Source organism: Bacillus rossius, chromosome 16 (assembly GCF_032445375.1).
Source record: "Bacillus rossius redtenbacheri isolate Brsri chromosome 16, Brsri_v3, whole genome shotgun sequence".
NCBI lineage: Eukaryota > Metazoa > Arthropoda > Insecta > Phasmatodea > Bacillidae > Bacillus > Bacillus rossius.
In genome coordinates this window covers 1496420-1511662 of record NC_086343.1, presented here as the reverse complement: position 1 = coordinate 1511662, position 15243 = coordinate 1496420, and the positions used below count along the sequence as shown (strand labels likewise).

Genomic DNA, 15243 nt, shown 5'->3' with positions numbered 1-15243 from the left:
TAAGAATGTATGTACTTTTTTAAAGCACTAGTTTTCCTAATTTGGTACCTAAATGGAACGTATTAGACATATTGAGCTGATCGGAATTTCAGGTTGTAGTTTATCAAATTATTTACAATTACCTATCTCAGAATTTGTCTTTCCATTAATAAGACTCCACTCACTCAGCAACTGCCGTTCCAGTAATAACAAGCCTTAGTTTGCTCATCAACTGCCATTCCCATAGTAACGAACCCCAACTTTTTCAGAAACTGCCATTCCAGTAATGATGAGCCTCAACTAGCTCAGCAACTGCCATTCCAGTAGTAACAAGCCTCAACTCACTCTGCAACGTCCATTCCCGTAATGACACATAATTCGCTCTGCCACTGCTAATCCAGTATTAATAATAAGACCCAATTTGCTCAGCAACTGTCGTACCAGTAAATACGAGCCCCAACTCGCCCAACATCTTCTGTTTTAGTAATAACGATTCATCTTGCTCAGCAACTGCCTTTCCAATAATAACAATCCCCAGCGTACTCAGCAACTTACATTTTAGTGTTAACTGTACTCACATTGCTCAGCAACTGCTGCTTCAGTAATAATAACGTGACCTGCAACTCTCTGCAACTTCCGTTCCCATAATAACGAGCCCCAACTCGCTCAGAAACTGCCATTTCAGAAGTAACGAGCAAAAAACCCAATTAGTAACTGCCGTACCAGTAATATTGAGCACCAACTAGCTTAGTGACAGAAGTATCGGTTTAGATGAACCTAAACTCGTTTATCAATCATCCTTTTGCATAGCAGCTCGTTCTCATTCACTCCGCAACAGACGTTTCGATAGTAACCAACTCAATTTGCTCAGCAACCATCGTGTTGCATAGCATCGAGTCTCCAACTCTCTCACCATCCGCCGTTCCAGAAATTATACATCTATCACACACACAGAGAGAGAGAGACAGACACACACACACACACACACACACACACACACACACACACACAGACCCCAAAATCATTATACATGTGCATTTTCATGTTATGTTTCTCTATAGGCCTTTACCCTTGACTGTATGGTGACAGCTAGAGACTGCTTTAATTTACTTTACTTTGAAAAACCATCGATACAAACTAAATAATGTTGTTTTATTTTGTACATAACATTTTAGATTTATAATAAAAACCAAAACTAAAGATTTATGAAAGGAATTGTATATTTTAATTGCTATAATGAGGTAATTTAGCTGAATTTCGCTGCATTTTGGTGTTATTCTGTGTTATTGTCTTCCATTTTGGTGTTTGGTGGTGTATTGACTTAATTTCGCTGTTATTTCTGTTTTATTGCTATCCACCATATAATTTGGCTCTATTAATTCATTATCTTTTAAAGTATTTCTAAAATGGTTTTTATAAAAAAAATTCTTTATTGGCCATTGAAGGTTTATGTCACTCTTTAAGTAATTTTTTGATAATCTGTATCATTGGGTATACCATGTACTCTCTCTGTATTGTACTGCTGTATCAGAATGTAGGTATGTACGTACGTAGTTGCATTTGTATGAGCTTGACGCACTCTGTCCCACAGTGGACCGCAATTACATCCCTGTGTCAAACCATTCCCCTTTTCTTATTCCTTCTTCCCTTGAAGGACAATTCAGTGTTTTACTAAATAAGCTTTATAACTTATGCTTTGTGGCAAATTTTATTGCCAGATGTATGTTACATGCTGTCTGCTGGTTGCCAGGCAGCAAGTTTGTCCTGACACTGGTTTGTACAATTGCTCGGGGAACACACAGGAAGCACACAGCCACCCGAAGCTGCGCAGACTGGAGGAGCTGGTTCTGGAGCACTTCCAGGCGGCCGAGCGAGCGGGCACGCCTACCCGCGCCATCGTGTTCTCCCAGGTGCGGTGCTTCCTCTCCAAACAACGTGTTGTGGGAAGCGTACACATAGAAATGATGATTTTTGATGTGTAACATCTTAGCTCTTGGTATACGGCTTTAGGTGGCAGTCGTTTGGCGAATGGAACGGAAATGTGTGACCACGATGCTGCCATCTGTGCCCGTATGGCATGAACCGAAGTTCACAAACCCACGTATTAATTGTTTAATTAATTTTAACAAGCTGTGCTGTATTTCAATAAAATTTATTTTTTGAAAATCAGGTCCAAAGATGAGGTTTAGTATTTATTCAAGTCTTTTTCGCTTTTATTGGAGCTGTTTCATTTTATAGTTTAAAATTTCGGTCTGCAAATGAAAAGACTCGATAGTCAACATAGCTGCTCCGGCAACCAATTCTAGCTGCGAGTGCGGAAACTACATGTGATTTGCGTTCAGAAATGTAGTTGAAAACACAATTTGTGTGTATATTTATCACACACTGCATTATTTTTAGGGATTCTATGATAAGTATTGTATCCGAATTTCATATTATAATTGTATTTGCAACATGCGACAACATGAATTTGCTCGTTACTGAGGTTAGATGAAACATATCTCTGGCAAGGAGTACTAAAAGACTCACAGTTCCCCCCCCCCCTTTCTAGTCAGTGCTCAAATATCAACCAATTATGGAAAAAACAGTACACTCCCAATTATCCTCATTAATAGAAAAGACTAATCAAACATCACGGATTAGCCTAATCTACTAGTGATTAATTATAAGCATAAGTACTGACATTGCTCGTTATATTAAACATAGTATTTTCTTGTCTCTTCGTGCAAAAAGTTTGGGTGATGTTCTACTGAAACATTTATTTATTAAATAAAACACATCTGTTAAGTAGATTAATACTCTAGATGGGTATACACAACTTCATTTCACAAGAGTCTTACTGAACTTTTAGCTAGCAACCTGTGCTTAGTTAATTTCAGTTCATTTTACAAAAAAAAAAAAATTAAGTTTTAGTGTTAACATTATAATTGCTTTCTATATGCAGTCTTTTTGTATAAAATGATTCCACTTTAATGGCTAATTTAACTTGTTTTGTCATAAAAAACAAAACTTATTCACAGAGTAATGAATAATGTTTAGCAAAATATGCATGTAAAGTCATTGGCTTCTTGTGGGTACGTTAATATATAATGTTTATTGAAATGTGAATTTTTTTCTATAAAAGAATACCTGAGGCTGGCAAGTGTGACCTCAGTGAATACAAGCGGTGAGTTCCCCGGGGAGATAGTGTGTCTGCTCTCGGCCGGAGATGATGAATGACTGGGATGAGCGAATGCTCTGCACGTGCTACGTGGCGTCTCTCGTGCCAAACCAAACTCCAAACTACCTTACGTTAAGTTTTTATGATTGCGTGCCAAGGTTATTAAAAACTAGACCCACAAAACACTCCTGTAATTATTGCGCACTTTCTCGCGTTTGATTGTAGTCATTTAAAAATTAATATTCAAACAAAGTCTAGTTTTGGCAGGACTAAGGTCCGCTTTGAGAATGTCCGGTGCCGTCTTTATTTTATGCAAAATTAAATGTAAGATTTATCAAACAAAACCATCCCATCCGATTTGCAGTGCCACAGAACGCTTAAGATAAAAAATTAAGGTTTACAATTTAATTTATTAACTTAAGGGGACGGAGCACTGAAGCTACGGCGCCCTCTCGCGGGAGTATGTGGCGCGTCATTCAAACACACGTCACATAACACGCATGAGTATGTGCCAGCAGTGCAAATGCCAGTAAAGAGTGGTTAGAAATGTCATGGGACCGCAAAAGGAGCGGAGTTTCACCATATTTAAAAGGGGCAAAGGCCCGGTCGACGTCAGTACTACTAAAACAAGCTAAGATAGTAATACCTGTGTGAGAGGGCATATTTGAAACAAAATAATTATAATAACAACAACAGTGAAGCACAACTTAAACTTGAAAAGTGAACATTTAGTTAAATGTGCTGGGAGTGCGACCAGGATACGTGTGGTGCGTGCTGCAGTTCCGGGACAGCGTCATGGAGATCTGCGGTCTCCTGAGGAAGCACCGCCCGCTCGTCAGGCCCACGCAGTTCATCGGCCAGCTGCGGCCGGGCCACGGCGGCCAGACGCAGAAGCAGCAGCTGGAGGTGAGTGACGCCCGCCCGGCTCGGGTCCCCTCGACGCGGCCAGGAACGTGCGGAGAACTGCGTGGCCTTGTGGCAGGCGGTGCGCCAGTTCTGCGGCGGCGGCCACAACACGCTGGTGGCGACGTGCGTGGGAGAGGAAGGCCTGGACATCGGGGAGGTGGACCTGATAGTGTGCTTCGACACCAGCAACTGCGTGCGCATGAAGCAGCGCATGGGTCGCACGGGCAGGAAGCGCGCCGGCCGTATCCTCATGCTGCTCACCGCAGGCAAGGAGCACCAGGTGTGCCTCACTTCCTTCCTGGCCTTACTGCTTGGTCACTCGGTGCTATATCCTATATTAGGTGATAGCTATGAAATTTAGTATTTATAAATAATTACATGTACAGTAGAATATTGTTTCTCCGTGCATCCAAACACCAAAAAGTATTAAATAACAGACATATTTTAGGAAAAACTTAAATTACAAAAAATTTTAAATAAGGAATTATTTTGGCAGCAGTGTATTTTATCACACACTGTGTTAGCAGGTGATAATATAAATAACCTAGAGAGGGTCGCAGTTACTAGAAACACATTTAATCATTATCAACCAATTAACAACAGTAGTGAGTGACATTGAAAAATACTTCAACAAACAATAAATGTGTTTGATGGGTTTCTACACAAGTTTGTGAGCTGTTTGTTTTGAATCTGTTTTATTCAAAGTAAAGGTAATATTCGGTAAGCATGTCCTAAAATTCTCTAGTTGCCCAAGTAGTTCTCTTCATGCCAAATGAACTCTGGTGCTGATAGGTCGGACAAGAAGGTATGTGTGAAGCCGCATTAGTAGTGAGGTGCAGAATTTGTGTGTGCTCATTTTGCAGAAGTATTTGAAGAGTGTGCATCAGACGAAGACCATCAACAACCACATGCTGAGGCTGGACAACTTGGAGCCGTTCCTGTGGCCACACTCGCCGCGCATGGTGCCCTCAGGTGCGACTGTAGGAACCTGATGCTTGCTAGCAAATTATTCTATCAAATTTATTTAAGTAAATAATTAGAAGAATTCTTGTGATTTTTATCCAAAAGACACAATCATTTTTCAGGTGAAAAATGTGTTATTTGGAGCTCTTTGCATAAGTGTTTTTTTTTTTTTTTTAATTTAAAGTGTAAGTTTAAGTTTTAATTAATTTGTACAAAAAAGCTAATTACACGATAATAGAGCTAATTTATAAAGTCATAGATGATATTTTTTCAAACCCTGTCGTTAGGTTTGTTTCTAGGAAAGGTTTGCACAAATATAACTACAGTGATTGTGACCCAAACTTCATTAGTGCACATTGCCACATTTCAGAGATGAAACAACTCCTCAGAGCACCAAGAAATGCACGTAATTTCTACTCATTTGTCAAACATGAGCATTCGGTGGCACCTGAATGCTCCTGCTGCTCCACTTGAGGACTTCAGAAGATTGGTGTTCAGGCGACCAAACACCACCTGAAGCGAGTCGTTTGATAACAACTTTTAACTTTTGAAGAGCTGACAACCTTATTTCTCTAAAATGAAGCAGTCTTGAATTCTTTCCCTTTTTGCGTGATCTCATCTGACTCTAATGAACTTGATGTACTGAATCCTGCCCACATGGTGATTGGCTCCACTGTTTTCAAACCTGATGGACTTCAACAAAGTGACTTGACCATTATCAACATCTCTGGCAGCGGTGGCCAAGGAGTATATTTGCACCTGCCAGCTCGAGTGAAGTGGATAACAAGGGGCATGTTCTTTAAGGTAGGAGACCTTGTAGTTTACTGTACTCAATGTGGGAGACCGCCTGCTGTTAAAGGAAGACCATCCGCTACCTTTTAGTGGCGACAAAACACATTTAGACTCTTCATCCAGGAGAAGCTGGAGTTATTCAAGTGGCTGACATGAACTGCTCATAGTTTTCTCAGTGAAGCTGTGATACCTTCCTGCTCAGCGAAGCCGCGATACCTTCCTGCTCAGTAAGCTGCGATACCTACCTGCTCAGCGAAGCCGCGACACTTTCCTGCTCAGCGTAGCCGCGACACTTTCCTGCTCAGCGTAGCCGCGATACCTTCCTGATCAGCGTAGCCGCAATACCTTCCTGATCAGCGTAGCCGCGATACCTTCCTGCTCAGTGTAGCTGCGACACTTTCCTGCTCAGCGTAGCCGCGACACTTTCCTGCTCAGCGTAGCCGCGATACCTTCCTGATCAGCGTAGCCGCAATACCTTCCTGATCAGCGTAGCCGCGATACCTTCCTGCTCAGTGTAGCTGCAACACTTTCCTGCTCAGCGTAGCCGCGACACTTTCCTGCTCAGCGTAGCCGCGACACCTTCCTGCTCAGCGTAGCCGCGATACCTTCCTGATCAGCGTAGCCGCGATACCTTCCTGCTCAGTGTAGCTGCAACACTTTCCTGCTTAGCGTAGCCGCGACACTTTCCTGCTCAGCGTAGCCGCGATACCTTCCTGATCAGCGTAGCCGCAATACCTTCCTGATCAGCGTAGCCGCAATACCTTCCTGATCAGCGTAGCCGCGATACCTTCCTGATCAGCGTAGCCGCGATACCTTCCTGCTCAGCGTAGCCGCGATACCTTCCTGATCAGCGTAGCCGCAATACCTTCCTGCTCAGTGTAGCTGCGACACTTTCCTGCTCAGCGTAGCCGCGACACTTTCCTGCTCAGCGTAGCCGCAATACCTTCCTGATCAGCGTAGCCGCAATACCTTCCTGATCAGCGTAGCCGCGATACCTTCCTGATCAGCGTAGCCGCGATACCTTCCTGATCAGCGTAGCCGCGATACCTTCCTGATCAGCGTAGCCGCAATACCTTCCTGATCAGCGTAGCCGCAATACCTTCCTGCTCAGCGTAGCCGCGATACCTTCCTGATCAGCGTAGCCGCGACACCTTCCTGCTCAGCGTAGCCGCGACACTTTCCTGCTCAGCGTAGCCGCGACACTTTCCTGCTCAGCGTAGCCGCGATACCTTCCTGATCAGCGTAGCCGCGATACCTTCCTGATCAGCGTAGCCGCGATACCTTCCTGATCAGCGTAGCCGCGATACCTTCCTGCTCAGCGTAGCCGCGATACCTTCCTGATCAGCGTAGCCGCGATACCTTCCTGATCAGCGTAGACGCGATACCTTCCTGATCAGCGTAGCCGCGATACCTTCCTGCTCAGCGTAGCCGCGACACTTTCCTGCTCAGCGTAGCGGCGACACTTTCCTGCTCAGCGTAGCCGCGATACCTTCCTGATCAGCGTAGCCGCGATACCTTCCTGCTCAGCGTAGCCGCGATACCTTCCTGATCAGCTTAGCCGCGATACCTTCCTGATCAGCGTAACCGCGATACCTTCCTGCTCAGCGTAGCCGCGATTGTCTTCTAAAGGTTTACATAATGTGTCATCTGGTAGTGTGTTTCAAATAGTTGATTGAAATATTTCGTAAATTTAGTTGGTAGTCTAATGTTTTTGGACGAGGTTTAAAATGGTTTGTTTGAACTATTGAAATTTTAAGTTGATGATGGCACAGACTGTTCAAAGATACGTACTGGACGCTGTTATGATGAGTCTGATTTTTTATGAGAATTAGTCACGTGTGGACCAGGGAGTTAATGGGTTACAACGTTTTGAAGGGTTTTGAGTCTGCTGTGTATTAATTCTGACTGTGTGGTGTGGGACTGGTGTGTTTCATGTGCGTGGATAATCTTTGGATACATTTGTACATCACAAGTGGATGCGTGGTCCTCTAATCATGATGAGTCTTTTTCTGTGAAAACAAAGATACTATGCCTTCAATAGTAAACAAGAGTTTCCATTCAACTTGAGTATGGCATGACAATTTGGCAAGATATGCAGTAAAAGAGTCCTAATTTATTGTTCTCAATGTGGTTGCTATCAAAAGTGTAACCAGAAGAGGGGTTTCTATCGGTTCCAAAAGCTTTAGAGTGAGCAGTTATGCGTGGCTGTAGAAGGCCGTGCAGAGACGTGAGTGGTGTGCTTGCAGACGTGGTGCCGCAGTGCCAGAAGGTGTTGGTGACGGTGGCGGAGAGCCGGCGGGATCAGGGACGAAGAGAGCGCAATGATGCAGATGTGCGAAAGTTCCGGAGTGCCGCCGTGGCACCGTACCTCAGCAGCACAGAGCTGGCAGAGATGAGACCAGAGCTCACCCCAGGCCTGGACCTCCTGAGCTGCCTGCAGCCCGGCCGGCCGGGTGAGACCACGCTTCTTCCATCCTCCCTCCTTGTGCATGGGCCTGACTGCCACTGTGGCACCGTACCTCAGCAGCACAGAGCTGGCAGAGATGAGACCTGAGCTCACCCCAGGCCTGGACCTCCTGAGCTGCCTGCAGCCCGGCCGGCCGGGTGAGACCACGCTTCTTCCATCCTCCCTCCTTGTGCATGGGCCTGACTGCCACTGTGGCACCGTACCTCAGCAGCACAGAGCTGGCAGAGATGAGACCTGAGCTCACCCCAGGCCTGGACCTCCTGAGCTGCCTGCAGCCCGGCCGGCCGGGTGAGACCACTCTTCTTCCATCCTCCCTCCTTGTGCATGGGCCTGACTGCCACTGTGGCACCGTACCTCAGCAGCACAGAGCTGGCAGAGATGAGACCTGAGCTCACCCCAGGCCTGGACCTCCTGAGCTGCCTGCAGCCCGGCCGGCCGGGTGAGACCGCGCTTCTTCCATCCTCCCTCCTTGTGCATGGGCCTGACTGCCACTGTGGCACCGTACCTCAGCAGCACAGAGCTGGCAGAGATGAGACCTGAGCTCACCCCAGGCCTGGACCTCCTGAGCTGCCTGCAGCCCGGCCGGCCGGGTGAGACCACTCTTCTTCCATCCTCCCTCCTTGTGCATGGGCCTGACTGCCACTGTGGCACCGTACCTCAGCAGCACAGAGCTGGCAGAGATGAGACCTGAGCTCACCCCAGGCCTGGACCTCCTGAGCTGCCTGCAGCCCGGCCGGCCGGGTGAGACCACTCTTCTTCCATCCTCCCTCCTTGTGCATGGGCCTGACTGCCACTGTGGCACCGTACCTCAGCAGCACAGAGCTGGCAGAGATGAGACCTGAGCTCACCCCAGGCCTGGACCTCCTGAGCTGCCTGCAGCCCGGCCGGCCGGGTGAGACCGCGCTTCTTCCATCCTCCCTCCTTGTGCATGGGCCTGACTGCCACTGTGGCACCGTACCTCAGCAGCACAGAGCTGGCAGAGATGACACCAGAGCTCACCCCAGGCCTGGACCTCCTGAGCTGCCTGCAGCCCGGCCGGACGGGTGAGACCACTCTTCTTCCATCCTCCCTCCTTGTGCATGGGCCTGACTGCCACTGTGGCACCGTACCTCAGCAGCACAGAGCTGGCAGAGATGAGACCAGAGCTCACCCCAGACCTGGACCTCCTGAGCTGCCTGCAGCCCGGCCGGCCGGGTGAGACCACTCTTCTTCCATCCTCCCTCCTTGTGCATGGGCCTGACTGCCACTGTGGCACCGTACCTCAGCAGCACAGAGCTGGCAGAGATGAGACCAGAGCTCACCCCAGGCCTGGACCTCCTGAGCTGCCTGCAGCCTGGCCGGCCGGGTGAGACCACTCTTCTTCCATCCTCCCTCCTTGTGCATGGGCCTGACTGCCACTGTGGCACCGTACCTCAGCAGCACAGAGCTGGCAGAGATGAGACCAGAGCTCACCCCAGGCCTGGACCTCCTGAGCTGCCTGCAGCCCGGCCGGCCGGGTGAGACCACTCTTCTTCCATCCTCCCTCCTTGTGCATGGGCCTGACTGCCACTGTGGCACCGTACCTCAGCAGCACAGAGCTGGCAGAGATGAGACCAGAGCTCACCCCAGGCCTGGACCTCCTGAGCTGCCTGCAGCCCGGCCGGCCGGGTGAGACCGCGCTTCTTCCATCCTCCCTCCTTGTGCATGGGCCTGACTGCCACTGTGGCACCGTACCTCAGCAGCACAGAGCTGGCAGAGATGAGACCTGAGCTCACCCCAGACCTGGACCTCCTGAGCTGCCTGCAGCCCGGCCGGCCGGGTGAGACCACTCTTCTTCCATCCTCCCTCCTTGTGCATGGGCCTGACTGCCACTGTGGCACCGTACCTCAGCAGCACAGAGCTGGCAGAGATGAGACCAGAGCTCACCCCAGGCCTGGACCTCCTGAGCTGCCTGCAGCCCGGCCGGCCGGGTGAGACCACTCTTCTTCCATCCTCCCTCCTTGTGCATGGGCCTGACTGCCACTGTGGCACCGTACCTCAGCAGCACAGAGCTGGCAGAGATGAGACCTGAGCTCACCCCAGGCCTGGACCTCCTGAGCTGCCTGCAGCCCGGCCGGCCGGGTGAGACCACTCTTCTTCCATCCTCCCTCCTTGTGCATGGGCCTGACTGCCACTGTGGCACCGTACCTCAGCAGCACAGAGCTGGCAGAGATGAGACCAGAGCTCACCCCAGACCTGGACCTCCTGAGCTGCCTGCAGCCCGGCCGGCCGGGTGAGACCACTCTTCTTCCATCCTCCCTCCTTGTGCATGGGCCTGACTGCCACTGTGGCACCGTACCTCAGCAGCACAGAGCTGGCAGAGATGAGACCTGAGCTCACCCCAGGCCTGGACCTCCTGAGCTGCCTGCAGCCCGGCCGGCCGGGTGAGACCACTCTTCTTCCATCCTCCCTCCTTGTGCATGGGCCTGACTGCCACTGTGGCACCGTACCTCAGCAGCACAGAGCTGGCAGAGATGAGACCTGAGCTCACCCCAGGCCTGGACCTCCTGAGCTGCCTGCAGCCCGGCCGGCCGGGTGAGACCACTCTTCTTCCATCCTCCCTGTGCCATGGTCATTGTACGCTCTTAAAGCTGACAAGAAAGGGTTTTTAAGTAATATTGTGCTAGCTGACTGTGTTTGTGTGGACAGAAAGAATAACATCATGTATTCTGAGAGAAAAATGGACAATATTTGTTCTAAACTATCTATATTTAAGTCAAATGTACAATAAAGTTTCTATTTAAACTACATTTACTACCTCCAAATTTTTTCCTATGCTCTGGTGTCTACGCTCTCACTAATTCACTTTTTCCATCAAGGTTGTTAGCTTGGCAAGTAGCTGACGGCAGATAGTTTTTGATGTAGTTTTATTTCTGTCTGTTGTAAGGACATAAGGACAGTATCTCGCTGATGTCCCTAGACATTTGTTATTGTTTTTCACCTTAAGAGTTATTAGTTTGTTAGAAATCCTTTATATTAATCACCATAGTGGATACAAGTTCCACATTATTCAAAAGAACTTGATTTTGCGATTACTCTGTTTATGTGGGCCCTTCTAGATTTAATATTCTGCTTTTTTTTTCACCATCATTCCATTTCTTCCATTTCTTCTATGCTGATATTTATCATGCTGGCAAAAATATATGTTTCCTCACCACTTTTTTCTCTCCTTTTTTTGGCACGTTATACCTTTGTACCTTTAGAAGTAAATATGTTCTCACTGTTCCTCCATGGTGGTTACGTGACTGAATAAGCATATTTATGCAGGTGATGGCGATGAGTTGGGAGCCTGGACAGACTGGCAGATGGAGCTGCAGCCTAGCTTCACGATCGAGCACTCGTCCGACTCTCGCCTGCTCGTCCACCTGATGGAGCGAACTGCTGCCTCGCTCGCCCCCGCCTCTCAGGCTTGTCGTGAGTACCCCTCCCTCCCTCCCTGCCTCCGTGGATCCTGGTTCCAGTGGCTCCACAATCACATTTTCTACACTCCACATTTTGCAAGTTGACATTACACATACTTATACATATGTACTTTGGTTTCAGCATTAGGTTTTTTATTGCTAACTTTAGATCTCATACTCATGCAAAGCATTTTTAAATGCACAGAATTATTTCTAAAAACCAATACTATATAAAAGCTATTGATTTAAATAATTACATTTTCTTTTTTTATATATTTATTTTGGTGAGGCAAAGGCACTTTTTGCCTTTTCATAGGAACATTACCTGTTGTCTAATTGTATACTTGATATCAGTTTTTTTAAATACAAATTGACATGTTTTACTTTTTCATGTTAGCAAGATGCATGACTGTTTATAGTGTTAATAAAAAAAATGAATATATTTTTATATACTATGAATTATAAATACTTATGCATATTATTCACACTGCAACGTGCTGGCTGTGCTAGGTACCCAATTATTTACACACCCATGTAGGAACAACCGCATAAAACAAACTGTCTCTTTCTTTTAAGAAATAAAGTGAAAACTAGCTGTGTAAGTTGTAGTCAAGGCAGAAAAGAGAATATAATCGAAGGATTTGTATATATTTTCATCAACATTTTAATAAATGAATTAAGTATGGCACATGAGTCATAACACCAAAAATAATTATTGATGAAACATTCTATGATTACATTAATATTCATTGACTATTAAGTCAATGGGTTTAGCACAAAACCAAATTCCATCCAAAAAACTGTTTACGGATATCTTTACCAAAATTTAACATTTTTTTAAATGAAATGCAAGCAGAACCTACAGTAAGTGTTGTCATACAAGGTAGGTAAATGACCTTGGAAAGGATACAAGGTAGGTAAATGGCCTTGGAAAAGCTAACAGTGCAGAGGCTTGAAGACACAATTTTAGTGCATGCTAAGGGCAAAAAGATACCCAATATACGTAAATACATTACTACTATAAAGGATTTCAAAAAGATTACACAAAACTGACAAAAAAGAATTTATGCGACGGTAACAACAACTTGTAAACTGCCCAGGGGAGAAAAATTAAGCATTGTCAAAATCATATATATGTATATATATGGAACGTGTTCCTCAACATCAACCGTAAATTTGCTAAGTAGGGAGAAGGTTGAACAAAAGAAGAAAAAAAATTGTGTACTAATTTCAAGCCCTAGGCTTTAAAACAACTGAGAAACATGAGGATTCCTGCGATACAAGACCTAGTAGCATGAAAAAATACAACAAGAAATACCAAAGACAAAAACACTAAAGCATTTTAACAGTGTTGTTGAAAGGGGAATTTCACAAATTCTTTAAGAGTTATTACGTTATTAGGTACCTTCACTTGGCTCGACAGCTACGAACCTCTACACAAATCGCACCATGGTGTACCGCAGAGCATCACAGCAACGCAGGAACAACTAGGTAATATAACGACTACGACAGACACAGAACAAGGCAAGGCAAGGGGTTCAAGCCTTACTTATGTGCTCCACGCACACCAAGGCTCGCCAGCGCTCGCTCTATCACTGCACCTGAGAGGGTAGGTACCACATGGTGCGGGAATAGGGGAAAAACGAGGAGGGAACCAATGCCCCACAGAGGATCAAGTGGACTTATTCCGATCTTCAAGTTGTTGAGCACCTGGCACAACTCTAAACAATTCTTGTGTGGTAGAAGCAGATACGTTGTTTAGGACGTCTTTTAAATGAAGCATACGGGTAAAGAGAAATCATAACATACTTCCTGTGGAGAAAATGACAGGACCAAGACATTTTATCTGTTAAACTTTTCTGACTGAACATCCTGAAGCTTGATGAGCGTGTCTACTGAGTTGCGGTGGTCGAAATGTTGAAACATTTGCAGTAAAGAAGGGTGTGAATGTCCCAAAAGAAGACAGTGTGTGGTGGCGTGTTGGCAGATGTAGCCTCGCAGATGGCCCCACGCTCCCGGGCGTGCCGGAAGCTAGGGCAGCGCGCAGGTAGACCCAGGGCAGCCAACACGGAGCTGCCAGTCCAGGTATGTGCTGCAGTTGCACGAGCACATGTGGAGTAGCAGCGCTGCGTGTCGCGGCTAGCGGATGAGTGACGACTGTTTTCCCCCTCCAGGTGTCTGCGGCTGGTCATGGCCATCATCATCTATTTGTGCTAGTTTGCTACCTAGAGCATATGCTGAGACGTCTGTGTATAGTAAAAACTCGCGGCCTTGTATGGGATGGTGGGTCACATGTTCTTTTAAAAATACTTGTAGCATTGCAAAATGGGTCATAAGAAATATTAAGAATGGGTTTGAGGTGAAGGATTTTTTTTTTTTTGTTTTGTAGATATAGAGAACAGTTCAGAGATATAAAAAATTGTTATTAATTACTCTTTTTAAATTTCATGTAAAGTCTTAAAATGCTTATTTTCCCGAGATATTTAATTATTAATTTGTGGGTTAACTCCAGCTCATAACTAATTTTGATATATGATTTCATTAATTGTTTTATTTAAGGCAATGGAGAAGATAATTTTACAGGACATAATTTTTAAACTAAAATTTTGAATGTGAATTTCAACTTCAATTGCTAAAATTTGAATATTATATTTAAATTAGTTGGGTAAATTTTGAATTCTATTGAGATTGTAGTGGAATAATTCGAGAACAGTCTGGAAAGCCCAGAAGGAAGAGCGGACAGGCGCAACACACTGGCGCCAGCAAGTTATTTTCCTCGTTGTAAATGCGTTGTTGGGGATTTACGCGTCACGTGGACGCATAGCTTTCGCGACGGTCTGGAAGGTTCTCTGGAGGCTACCACTAGCCAACCAATCAGGGCGAGTCCTGGCGTGGTGTGATGCGCTCGGCCGAAATTCCTTATTTGGGCATGTTGGTGAATGCTGTACTGTGATTGGTCGGTTGGCCCACGGGGTTGCTTCCCTTGTCTTCACCTATACAAGGAAGGTAATCTCGTCTACCAACTCAGTTGTCGCTCGATTGTCGTCCAGTCCGGTCGCGTCGTCGGCAACTCGCACAATATTATGGAGTTGCACTAAGGGAAAATTTCACGCCTAGGGGCTGGGGCCAGGCCGTAAATTTGAACCTAAAGATTTTTTCGGAATAATGTAATTAGAAATTTAGGCCCTAGGCGTCGGCAACGGCCCAACTTCGCGCGACTTCGGTCAGTGCGCGACCGTACCTTGAGTTACATCGCTAACCAAGGGACAGTTATAAATTCTATTTTTTTTTGTGAGCGACAAGACTCAACGACCATCAACAGAAAAATGTCTGGTATGGTATGCATTTGGACCTCATCCTATCAAAATTCAAGGACTTCGAAAAAATTTGTAGAACAATAACTGTGCAAGTAACAAAGCTTTAGAACCAAATTTGTCTGAATTGTGTTGTCATGTAACTGAAAAAACTATCGTTTCTTTGGTTTGAAACGAAATAAACAAAAAGTAATGCAATAAACTCTTTCATTTCCAATTTAAAACGTATTTTGATGTAACTAA

General features: G+C 46.0%; 1 protein-coding gene across 1 annotated transcript in view; it reads left to right on the top strand.

The window, feature by feature from the left end:
• Window positions 1-15243, top strand: part of LOC134540141 (uncharacterized) — a 59819-nt gene that overhangs the window by 16445 nt on the left and 28131 nt on the right. The window contains exons 11-17 of the mRNA XM_063382675.1: window positions 1782-1889; window positions 3920-4045; window positions 4122-4325; window positions 4909-5017; window positions 8047-8253; window positions 11553-11699; window positions 13674-13771. Coding sequence (XP_063238745.1) covers window positions 1782-1889; window positions 3920-4045; window positions 4122-4325; window positions 4909-5017; window positions 8047-8253; window positions 11553-11699; window positions 13674-13771 — 999 coding nt within the window. The remainder of the gene's footprint in view (window positions 1-1781; window positions 1890-3919; window positions 4046-4121; window positions 4326-4908; window positions 5018-8046; window positions 8254-11552; window positions 11700-13673; window positions 13772-15243) is intronic.